The sequence below is a fragment of the Stegodyphus dumicola genome, chromosome 10 (assembly GCF_044657685.1).
Source record: "Stegodyphus dumicola isolate Sdum_Otavi_A_Nest chromosome 10, ASM4465768v1".
NCBI classification, from domain to species: Eukaryota; Metazoa; Arthropoda; class Arachnida; order Araneae; family Eresidae; genus Stegodyphus; species Stegodyphus dumicola.
Genome location: NC_140777.1, coordinates 142,416,351 through 142,429,014, shown reverse-complemented (window position 1 = coordinate 142,429,014; position 12,664 = coordinate 142,416,351). Strand labels below are relative to the sequence as shown.

The 12,664-nt window shown below is 32.9% G+C and overlaps 1 protein-coding gene across 2 annotated transcripts in view; it reads left to right on the top strand.

Annotated features, from left to right (window-relative positions):
• The window catches only part of LOC118186859 (uncharacterized), a 267,110-nt gene that overhangs the window by 227,075 nt on the left and 27,371 nt on the right, over nucleotides 1–12,664 (top strand). For both annotated transcript variants that reach the window (XM_085825624.1, XM_085825623.1), the window contains 2 exons: nucleotides 11,230–11,422; nucleotides 12,423–12,496. In XM_085825624.1, the coding sequence (XP_085681750.1) occupies nucleotides 11,230–11,422; nucleotides 12,423–12,496 (267 nt within the window). The remainder of the gene's footprint in view (nucleotides 1–11,229; nucleotides 11,423–12,422; nucleotides 12,497–12,664) is intronic.

The window sequence follows — 12,664 nt, the reverse complement described above, 5'->3', positions numbered from 1 at the left end:
TGTCAAAGAATTCTACCTATATGAGGCTCGAAACTTATGAGAAGTACCTAATAAAGCGGTACGTGAAATGTAGCGTCATTTCAGGAAATACAAATTTCTGGTTCTCCACAACTGAACAACTAAATTAAGTACCGTATTTGACGGCATATAAGACGCACCCTTATTTAGACGGCCACACACAAGGAAAAAAAGTTTCAATAGCGTGGTTTCTTTTAGTTCTCATGTTTCGTAAAAGCCAAATAAACAATTATTGAATGCAATTACCTTCACATATAAGACTGTGTCCTTCACGTATGAGACGCAGGTAAAATTTTTGAGACCAAATTTAGGAAAAAAAGTGCGTCTTATATGCCGTCAAATACGGTAAATACTACTCGTATTCTTAGTATTTACTTAATTTAGTTGGTTGCATGATTTAATTAAACAGCAGCGAGGACTACTTAACCAAAGAAGCAATGCCTTTGGGGAGGAGTTTTGAAAAAAAACTGGCTCGCATTCACGTTGCACGCGAGAAAGCCCACGAAACCTCGGGGAGCAACTTGTCTTTTCATCGGTAAGTGCGAACTAACTCAGCTCAGTGGTCCATCGATTCGGTTACGCGTGGGCTTAACTAAACAATTTAAACATTGGTAAAATATTTAAATAAACTAAAATATTTCGCTGCAAGTTTCATTGCCAATACTGTAACGATATTGTCAATATTTTATCCCTATATTCATCCGCTGCATAAAACGCTGCTGACTATAGCTTCTGCACACCACGGCAATGTAAGAAGCTATAAATATGAATTTGTCAGTCCATGCTGTTTCCACACGTTTCCAAAAATCATTTCGCACATTCGTGAATGATATATGCTCAGCCACTTGTTTGCTTATCCTCGAACAACATATGTTCGATCGCAGATACAGGGCATCACTTCAACCCGATGAGAATTATTGAACGTTTCGCTCCTCTTGCGGCTCCGCATTGTCCTTTTGAAAATTAAACTCGGGCAAACTTCAGTAAGGTGACAGGTGAGAGCAGGTCCGGACACCCGGACGGTTTACATAGACTAGTCGGGTATCGTCCGGAACCCGCAACTATCTGAAGCTACACTCCGAAAACAATACAAGGGGAAAGTACATGGCCATACAAGGGCAAAATATAGATTTTTCTGCATGCGAAATTAAACATTTTCCTGGCTACATCGCATGTTAACACATTGCTACACATACTCGCTACAATATACATTTCATAATATGCATTGCGTTGATCATTGCACTGTACTTAAGGCACATTTACAACTCAATGCTATACTTAATACACTATATATTCTTTGCAACATATTACGCTGAACATTATTCTTGACAATTCACCATAGATTCTGAACAATGTAATTGTTTAAATAAGATATAACTGGATTATATAGTACATAACTTCGTTATATAAAACAGACTTAAATAAATAACTTGATACAACAGATAAATAAATTAAAATCTCTTAAATAAAGAGCAGAATTGCACATTACAAACAGATTACACATTTTGCACACAGAAATCCTCTTTGTTTACTTTGTGCTGTACTTATAATATACAAAATACAGATTTAAGGACATAGTACAGCCCATATTACTTTTGATTAAATAACATGCTAAAAGTTAACTGTGGCATATATTTTGCTGTATTCTTAAAACATACCAAAAATATCTTTGTAATTAAACATTCTACTGGTTACATTGCACCTTAACATACTGCTTTATATAAAACACCCAATACACTAAAATGTTTATAATACATATTACATTGAACACTGCACTATATTTAGGACACCTTACAAAACTCATTTCTACACTTAATGCACTGTGTGTATTGGCTACATATTACATTGAACATTACTTTTGATTGAATAATATAGGCAGTGGTAGTAACTCTTTGTTATATACAACATAATTCTTAATACAAAAAGCTTATAAAAACACTGTTAGAAATACACATTGAGGGAAAAAATTACAGATTAAATTAATTGCAGTTAAAAATTACATGTGCTAGATAATTAAATACCGTATTTACCATGCGCTATACATTTCATAATATGCACGTTAACACACTACTATATATAAATCACTCAATGCACTAAAATTTACAGAATGCAATAATATTTACATACATATAACTACTATAATAATTACCACTATAATATTTACATTCTGTGCTCTTGAATACATTAAGTTGTAGCACTACAGTTATAATTATTATGCTTCCTTTGGCTCAAAGCATAGCTCTGCATGCTACGAGCACTTACACATTTTACCAAGGTACTATACACAGTGTGCTGTACAATACATTATTCACAATACGCTGCACAATATTCTATTTATAAAACGCACATGCTTAGAATATTGCACCCATGCATTAATATGCTCATTACAAATATACATAATTAAACTATTTACATTTGGATAATATTAAATCATATTTACATTTGTTTTTCGTGTTCCCAGCCTAATGTTACTCTGCGTACTGACTCAAGATGGGCTTCTTGCAGAGGTCACTGGAAACCAGTGTGCTTTGAATCTCTGCGAAATTTAAGTCTGTTATTGTGGGCTGCATAATTCTAGTCCTAGTGCTTCAAGTTTGTTCATAATGCTTTTGAGCTTCTTGAGATAGGCTGGCTGCTTAATGAAGAAGCGTTTATAAGCAATGTCAGTATCAGGAAGCCTCATGTGCCATTCTTCCGTGAGAGGGCAAGACGTAACGTAATGATCAGGTGTACCTACTTCATTACAGACACAATGATCAGTTGTTGATATTCCCCTTTGATAGAAGTATTGGGGAAATGGTCCGTGGCCTGTAATGAAACGGGAAAGAAAAGGGGCTGAGATGAGTCGAACTTGGGAAACTCTATGGACAAAGTCATGGGTTCTACGGCCTTGCGATATAGAGTCCCATTCCTCTTGCCATTGTTGCTGCGATTTAGTGCGACAGACTCGCTTTAGATAATATTTGGGAAGCGGGATCTGGACATCTTGCGCACCGATATTCTTTGCAGCTTCCTTTGCAAGAGTGTCTGCATCCTCATTGCCCCTGTGGTCCACGTGCGCTTTAATCCATAAAATCTGGATGTTTAGTAAGGAAGGACAACAGATTCCAAAATTTCAGAGATGTAGTGGTTGTGCCATCACTGCGTATTACGCGGTTGCGCTAAGTAAATTCAGTGGCACTCGAAAACATAGACAGGTATAGCTCTGTATAATGCAGTGTCATGCTGTCTGTCACCGCGGTGAATCCAGACTCGAATACGACCATCACACTGTTGTTGGCAGAAGAGAGATTCATCGGAAATTACAATGTCTCCCGCTAAGAGCTCTTGACGTTACAGTTCGATCAGTCATTACCATGCGCATAACATGCTTTTTCGTTCGGCAATCACGCTGGTGCAATCATTTCAGATGATAGGTTTTATCCCTCGCACACTTTACCATTCCATATTTGCATCACTGAGGCTTCCCCACAATTCTTCCTCGCTCGGTCTAACTCAGAAACTTCCTTGCCATTTTCCCATTTATTGTTCTTTTTGATGTAGAGATGTGGCATAATCATGGAAACAGCAAAGAGAAACGGTGAAGAAACACGCTATTCAAATATTTAAAGCAGTCCACTTTTCTACTTCTTTATAATAGTTCTAGGTTGCGTTATAGACCAATATGATTTACAAATGCGTTGTAATATTAATCGTTTATATTTCATATCAAGTTCTACACATTATGTAAATATCTAATTTATTGGATTCTTCCTTTATGGTGTTGCACTTTGGAACACTAGCAGTATTTCTGCTTGTACCATTTTACACAGACATGCGGGAAGTGGAAAGATAAACTGAATTATGCAATTAATTATACTAAGTTGGTGGGAAATAAGGCTATAATACAAAATTATTTTATTTATAAAATTTTAATTAATCTTTCATGAAAAAAAAAAAAAAAAAAAAAAAAAAAAAACAGACCAAAGAAATTAAAAAATATGTCTTACAGACTAAGTTATAGAAATTATTTTACAACATTTGTTAATTATACTTTCCTAAATCTTTATAGAACCACTATTTATTTACCATACGAAACGTTTTTCTCAAAACTGTAAAAACTATTTTTTTAATGCTTAAGATCTAGCTATTCAGTGAAGTCTTCAATAAGGAAACTCACGTAAAATACGTTATTTAGATACTAAGAAGTCGCAATTCAAAGTTCGAATCAGCTAACATATTTATTTCAAAGTTAATAGAAATTTACTAACTTAAATCATTTAAATAAAAGAAATTACTGGTTTCATCTGATAAGAAATAAGTCAGCTTAACCCCATCTTTAACCAATTTATTAAATTCAAACTATGTACACGCAATTCAGTGTAGCCAAAAAGTCTTATTCCATAGATTTATATTTGTATAACGTTCGTCTGTTGCTTTGTAGATCTCCTTTTAACATCATTCTGAGAAAGAAGATTTCCAAACAAATTAGACTATTACTTCTTATATTTGAGTAACAGGCATGATTGATGATATTTTCTGTGTCTTTAACTTTTTTTTTTCGTCATTTTAAGCTTGCATCCAAAGAATTATCTTTCGTATTTGTCTATGTCTTTAACTTTCTTTTTGCGTAACTTTAGTCTGTAAACTTTCCATGGAATGAATTGTCTTTCATATTTGTCTTCAATATCTTTTGTTTCAAAAATATATTCAGAGTTTAATTTCTTTGTCTAAATAGCACTTGTATAAATATCATTATTTAGAAGACAGATTGCTTTTGTTAATATATATCTTATATGGGCTATTGTTTAATGAATACTATTGTCTTCGTGAATGCAGATTTATAAATTGCTTATGTCGATAAAACTGTGCATTGAATAGAATTCGGAAATATAAGCATTCAAGAAATTGATTTTGTTTTAAAATACATTAGTAAATGTTTTAAAATTCTTTAGAAAAGAATAAAAATTGTTGCTAATTCTAAAAGTTTACTTCAGAAGTCTATTTGTTTCAATTATGTGTCATTACTTCAAGGTATGCCAGATTTTCAAGCATGAAATTGCCTTAAATATTAAATTTTTAACAACTCTGTCTAGAGCAAAGAAATTAAAAACGAGGAAAAATATCTTAGAATTATGATAATTTATTACTGCTATCATATTTAAGAAATTATTGGTTTGGTTTCTTTAACTGCGGCAAAGCATTGGAGGGCTATCTGCGTAAGGGAAGCGATGCCATCGTGGAGGACGTTTTAAGGGAATATGATGAAAATTGCAAAAATTCACATGTCCGTTCTTCGGGATTCAAACTTCGGACCGAGCGACTAGTATTCAACGACTCTTACCGCTCGGTGGCTAGTGGGCGTGGTTCAGAAACAAAGCAATGCTTTTTCAACCTACAACATTAATGAATGATGCGTATAGTATTTCGAACAGACTGTGCATTATTAAATAAGATTCGGATCGATCTACTATCAACCAGATCTAGGTTCTCTTGTTGACACATAAGTCCAGTTTAAATTATGAATTAAATAAAATAGGTTTTCTAATGATGACAGTTTCAATCACGTAATAAATTTTAAAATATCGCTCTGAAAATGCAAAGTTAGATAACTTAAATAATTTTTATTAAAAGAAAATGCTGATTTGTACACCATATGACTTCTTCGTACGAAATATTAAATTATACGCAATTTTCCTGCATGCCATTCAAACTTATTTCCTCGATTTTCATTAGAGATATATTTTTCATTCAATTAATTCAGTTCTCACTTCACTACAAGGCAAAAACACATAAAAACTTAAAATAATCTATGTTAAAAATTGAAAGATATAGGAAAACATAAAACATCAAATACAGTTAAAACAATTAAAAAAATTTTTTTACAATTAAAATTACAGTTTGTATGCAAAAACAAGCAATTCAGGCAGCGGGCAAGAAGGCAGAACTTTCGGTGCACACAACCGAAAGTTTAGTTTAAGTCTCACTTAGCAAAAAGACCCTGAAGGCGTAGAAACTGATTTAATTTGTTGTGGACGCTATGCTGTTGTGGACGCTAGTCAATATATGGGATAGTTTAATGACTTATGACTTGATTGATAATTCCATAATAGATTAAGCACAATTTAATTAGAAATAATAAAAGAAGACGTTACTTTGTTGTTGCGAAGCTTAGTTTCTCTAGATTGGGAAAAAATTCCACAACTTTACTAAGTTTCAAATGTAAACAAATATGGCTGCTGTGGTAAAAAAAAAAAAAAAAAAGGCTTAGCCGCACTTAAATAACTTTTATATTTTTGATAATTTTACAACTATAACATGCAGTTAACTAAAGGCATAAAAACCTTAACAACATAACGTAATACTTTTTATGGCAGAAAACACACAATTTACGAACATATAAGAATAAAGAAACTGAGCTCATTGAGCCAAGTAACAGAATGGATATATATGTGTGTGTGTGTGATATTTTGGCAGTCGAGCATATGAGTGACAAAGCTTGCCATCAGAGTGCGGGCATTGTGTGGCTGAGTGGAATACAGCAGAAATGATGACACAGAAGGATTTCACTTTTTACTATTCCATATCTTTATTTCAATTTTCACAGCAGATCATTTTTACTTTAGATGAAATTCTCCAAATTACATATTCAATAGTGATTTAAACTAAATACGATTAAATTTAGACTTTGTGCGTCATAACTATTCTAACAAAGGAAAGATGGGTTAAGCAACAGCGAAGTGTTGTAGTGCAGGAGGAGAGAAGCAATCAGCAAAATGGCGCGACTTCGTTATTTATAGAAGCAGTTAAATAATAGACTCGAATGTTCTCGAAAATACCGGTCTAGGGGGAAGATCCTGAAATTGCGGAAAGTTAATTGGAGGTTCCTTGTTCGCGTAGAGCAAAGCCATCGTATTTTTTATATTTTACATATATATATATATATATATATATATATATATATAGATATACACTTTTGGTGCGGCCGATTGCAACCAAAAAGGATAGTGCACATCTACATGTTATAGCAGTCCCACATACAGAATTTCAACGTTCTGATGCTATTCATTTTTGAGTTATGCTCATACATACGTACGTACAGATGCCACAAATCTCTTCTGAGTCCATTTTAAATCAGTTTTATAATTCGTTTGGGGAAAAAGAGTCCTTTATTCTGTCCTTACGTACAGATTTCACGCAAAAACATTGTTAAATTGCATTCGATAGCGGTCAAAATGGATATTTTTGTTGAAATATGGTACCCAGAAATTTTCGTGATCACACACCAGAGCAAATATATTAAATATACTAAATTATCCTATATTTCTAATTGTTATAATTTTGCATGTAGTTTCCTTAAATTCCCTGAATTTAAAGTTTAGTTGATAATCGTTGTAGATTTCTGTGTGCAAGAATCAGCTTTAGAAAAAATATTCTGAGTTAGCTTGCCCTTGCTTACAAGCGCTCCGATGCGATTGCCTGCATTTTTTGGCTCTAAATATTATAAGCTAATAACCGATATAGGGTAATTTTTAAAGTTTTATGTCAAATGTAAATTATGTAAAAGTTTTATTACTTTCATATATACAGATCAGTGGTTCTCAGGGACTTGGAAAATACATATATACATTTATTTAGATTTAGACTGTTTTCTAACCTGCTTTATAAATTAATCAATAAAATGTATAGAAAATTTTGGTGAATACCAAACCCCCTCTGGGTTGAAAACTCTTGATATAGATATTATACTAACATGCGTAAGATATAAAATATGAAAAAAATTACTAACTTTAATTTAACAATAGTCCTTTTTAATTTCTCATTTTAATTTGGCTGCATCTCATTCCTGGGAACCTGAACTGCATCACTTGAAAACCAATCCGCATTATGTCATCTTTAATCCTACAATGCAGTTAGCTCTTGTCCAGTCACCGTCCGAAATTTAAACAAAGGATTCAATTCTGTAAATACGCTTTGTTGAAATGCGCAGTCACTTTTTCTTTTCCTCTAGTAAATTAGCTCAAGTTACAGTAATCGACTTCACATCCTAATCGACTCTGCTAACTGTGATAATTTTATAGATGACTTGAGGATATGAAGCTGGCGTAAATACATCTGATGACACAACGGTGAAGGAAAATCTTGCAAACATAGGGCGTAGATAACAAGACACAATTTTATTTCTTGATGATTAATGCTAAGCACATATACTCTATGTAAACACATATCTATGTAAACACATATACTCTGTTTTACACATCACTATGGGCGCGATAAGCACTTCACAGTTTTTCAAAATATATCACATTTGTATCAGACAATGGACGACATAGAGAACAGAGCGATGCAACAGCAAATTTTAGCAAGAAGTAGCCAAGCAAATAATTAGATAAATAAATAAAATAAGTGCGCATTTTAGCAAATTGTATTTATAAAGATGAATTTTCTTTTAAATTTTGAACGATTATTGAACAAGAGCTAACCCTATTGTAGGATTAAAGCTGGCATAATGCGGAATAGTTTTCAAGGGACGCACTTAAATTCTAGGAAAGGGATGTAGCCGAATTAAAATGAGAAATTAAAAGGACTATTGCTAAATTAAAGTGAGTAATTTTTTTCATATTTTATATCTTACATATTTCTTCTCGCTAAGATTTGTTGTTGCATCTCTCTGTTCTCTGCGTCGTTCATTTTCTAAAAAACTGTGATATGCACGAAAAATTTTGGTGTGTTGTAATGGCGACATATGAAATTATTCTGAAACAAGAGCAATCTTTAAATAAAGAAAAGCCCATTATTTTCAATATGTACATTTTTAATATCGAAATCTTAATCATGATCTAAATTAGATACCTAAATCTTCGATTCGTACGAAAGTTTAAAAAGGTTTGATATTTGTAAACATGAATTTCATCTTTTTTTTTCCCGTACTCCTTCGAATTCTAACCTAAAGAACCATTAAATGTTTTAACTCAAAAGTTGAGAAGCTTAGTTTTTTCCCCTCCTATTAGGACTAATTCATTGAGGAAGTACTGCAATTTCGGTGGACCTGATTTGCCAGTATTACAAATGTAGCGGGGCTACATTCCACACTCTTCATTTTCTGGAATGATTTAAGCGTTCCATTATTAGTGTTTATCGGTGTAAACTTTTGAAATAATCTTCTTCCATTTGTACTGACTTTAGAAAGTTTCTGGGAATATAACCAAAATCTAAAGTGTTACCCAAATATATTATTGCTAAATTATATTGAGAAAATGAACCTCAGAATTCAGGTATTTTGATTACGTACTTCACAAGCTAAATTTCGCTTGTATCCTTTTCATAAAAACAGATGTACACCTAATTCTGATTTTACATTAATTCATTTACACGAATTTGTTTTAATCGGGATCCGTATTAAATATTTTATTTGCACGTACCATTTTGATTCAACACGAACAGATGAAGCCAAATCTAAAATTTGTTTTCCGAAATTCTTGAAATTCTAAGAAATTTTTTATTTTTGATGTAGTAATACATTCACATACGAGAGGATCGCATAACAGCTAATGGAAGAGAATGAGACAAAGATCCCGTTATATATAATGTGCTTGAATTTCTCCGTATCATTACAATGGCACAGATAACTCATGGAGAAGAATTCTGTGATCTGTTTTGAAGTTATTGATGTTGTTAGTGGACATGATCATAAGCAAAAATGAAATATTACAGTTTGTCCTTGAAACTCTTAATCCCACAGAACCTAGTGAGAATAAAAAAGAAAATGATCTAGTTCTATATACGAATTTAATAAAATAAGGTCTAGAATTGGCCATAAAATTGAGAAGTAATTTTGCCAAGAATGATCCTACTGAGGAACGCACTGGGAACTTTCAACGTGGTCTGAAGCTGCTGACAACCTCTTACAGAGAATTATATATTTGGCCAATTTAAGACACGAACACAACGATTAATAATTGAGTTCGTTCCTGAAACTGATAAAACATCAGGAAACAGAGGAGACGCTTGTTGATTTTGCTCAAGGTATCACAGAAATAATTTCATTAACAGAGGAAAGAAACGATAGCTGTAACGTTTCTAGTGACAGCAGTAATATTCCAATCCTAAGAAAACATAAATAGATTTTGCTTTGTTCATGAAGAATTTTTTTTTCGTTTCAAATGCAGATTTACTATAATACATTTACATTACATAGTATTACGTATGAATTTTGTAGAAATAAAATAATAACCTCAAGACGAATGCTTTCAGACGTTTTTGTAATCTATTATTTTTGCTAAAGTTCTGGAATCAGTTTCCCTATCTTCCATAAGTACAATGTCTTTCTGCACAAGTTTTCTCAACACGTATTTTTCAGGAACGTATCTATCATGTAAAAACAAAATTAAATGTGTTTCTAAAAATAGTGAACTTAAATTAGTTTCTCCTTACCTGTAGATTTTAATTTTTGCTTAACGTAAAAGCTTTTAAATAACAAGTTTTCATCCGCTATTTATCACTGCATAAAGAATTCGAGAACCTTTTAGGGTTAGAATTTCTGATTGGTGTGTAGGGTTCTTAAATCCTCGTCTAAGATGAAACGTCGAGGAATCTAATGAACTATGAAGCAACTTATCGCTGAGTTCAAACAACTAAGACTTAAACTCGAGGAGGGTCAAAATACTCTTTTATTCACTCAAGTAAGAGTAACAGTTGGCCCCTTCTAGGGCTTACATTAAAGCTTTTACTCGGGCACTAGCTCAGAATAAAAAAATAAGAAACTAAACTATAATTAACTAAACGAGGCTTAGTCGAAGCTAGACACAATTATCTAACATAATGGGCTCTTAAATTAAACTAGCCAGCGAATATCAGTACGCCCGTATAAGACGGCTGAGTGTAACAGCTTCGAGAGTGACTTAGCCAGAAGGCTAAGACGCTTCACTAACGACTCTTAGCATTCTCTATCGAAATTAGTTGAACCTTTCTTAAATACTCATTTGCATTCAACGCGGTTCTAAAATCTCATTCTGGGAGGGAGTAGTAAGTGGAAACAAGAATTGAAAGGAAAGAGTTTCAAAATTAAAATAGCTGTTATGAAATTAAAATGCACCTCACAGGCGAAAATTTTGGATCCATCCAACTCTACTCTAATGTCAAAACTATGTGATGTTGATTGCTAATGAATATTACTAAATACATTTGTGTTAAAATTATAATAGTTAATTTTTTTTTTCGGTTTCGTTACAGTTTTAGGAGTAAGCGGAAGCGGTTACTTAGAAGGCAGGCGTCGTGACGGCGAAGAAGGCCTGTTTCCTGCTGCCTGCATTCAGGAAATGACCATTCGCTGTGCAGATACTTTACCAGCAGCGGGTCGCCTGAAGGCTGAATACAGGCGAAACCTGAACGTTAAAGGTGGAGATGTCACCAGGAAATGGAAGACGTATGATTTACTTTTTTCTGTTATTCGTTCAATTACAATCAATATGCAATTACACTAATATGAAATTAAATTTGAAATCAGAGTTATTTTTAATCCAGTCTTTTTTCCTAATAAGGGAGATACTTTTCCTACCATCAGCTACTGAATATAAATATTAATATCCGATGAGAAAGGCTTTTTGAATGAAGCTAAAAATTGAGCATCCCATAACTCCTATATATTACTCTGCTGCCATAGAATTAGACTCCTCTATTGAATTCTTTTCAATTTCTTTGAAATCGTTAACCTGTGATAAGATCCGAATAATAAATTTAAAACTATAAGAAATAAAAAAAAAGAGTTACTTAAGAATTTTCTTTATTGTAATAATTTTGGATGAATATCACCTACAGTTTTAGACTGGCATAGAATTTGTGTAATAATATTCTGCTGGGTTGGAAGGCGACCTATCATAGGTCCCTCTTCATCTGGGATGGGGCGACAATCAAATTTATAGACTGTGCGAAGCAAAGAGAAAATGAACGTAGCATCATCTGTCGAGAAAAACAATAGTGTAACATGAAAAAGTTGATATATAAAATTTTGAAAGCATTATAATGAATTTGATGGCAATAATCCCGATTCAATTCTTCGCAACGTTTTCAAAATTTTGTTACTGTAGTTTTTTCATGTTATATTCCATTTTTCATCAACAGATGTCGTCACGTTAGTTTTTTATTCTTTCTGCTAATTATTCAGTAAATTTGTTACTGCTTCTTCCAACTTTGCAAAATTTTTTCTCCTGAAGAATTCCCTATGTTCTATAAAATCAATAGAATCTCTTGATCCAATAGTATTATAATTAGTAAAGCAATGGAATTTATTCAAAATCTACACCAATACAAATATTTTCTGGCCTAATATTAAATACCAGGATTTAAGTCATAGAAGGATTTTCATGAATCTATTATAAAATTCATGTATTTTTATTTATGTTGCTTCACTAAGCTTTCTGTTTTAGGTTCGGTGAGCCAAGGACGGTTATTCTTCATAAAGGCAAAAAAGGTTTTGGTTTCATCCTCAGGGGAGCTAAAGGTGATAATACTATATGTTTTTCCATGTAATTCTACTTATAATGAATTTACCTAATTCAATTGTTTAAAAAACGCTGAGATCTTGTTGCATGGGTTTACGATATGCTGCCGAAGACTGCGAGACTGGTTGCCCGCCGTGGAACAAATATGGGTTTTAAATCGGAAGAGT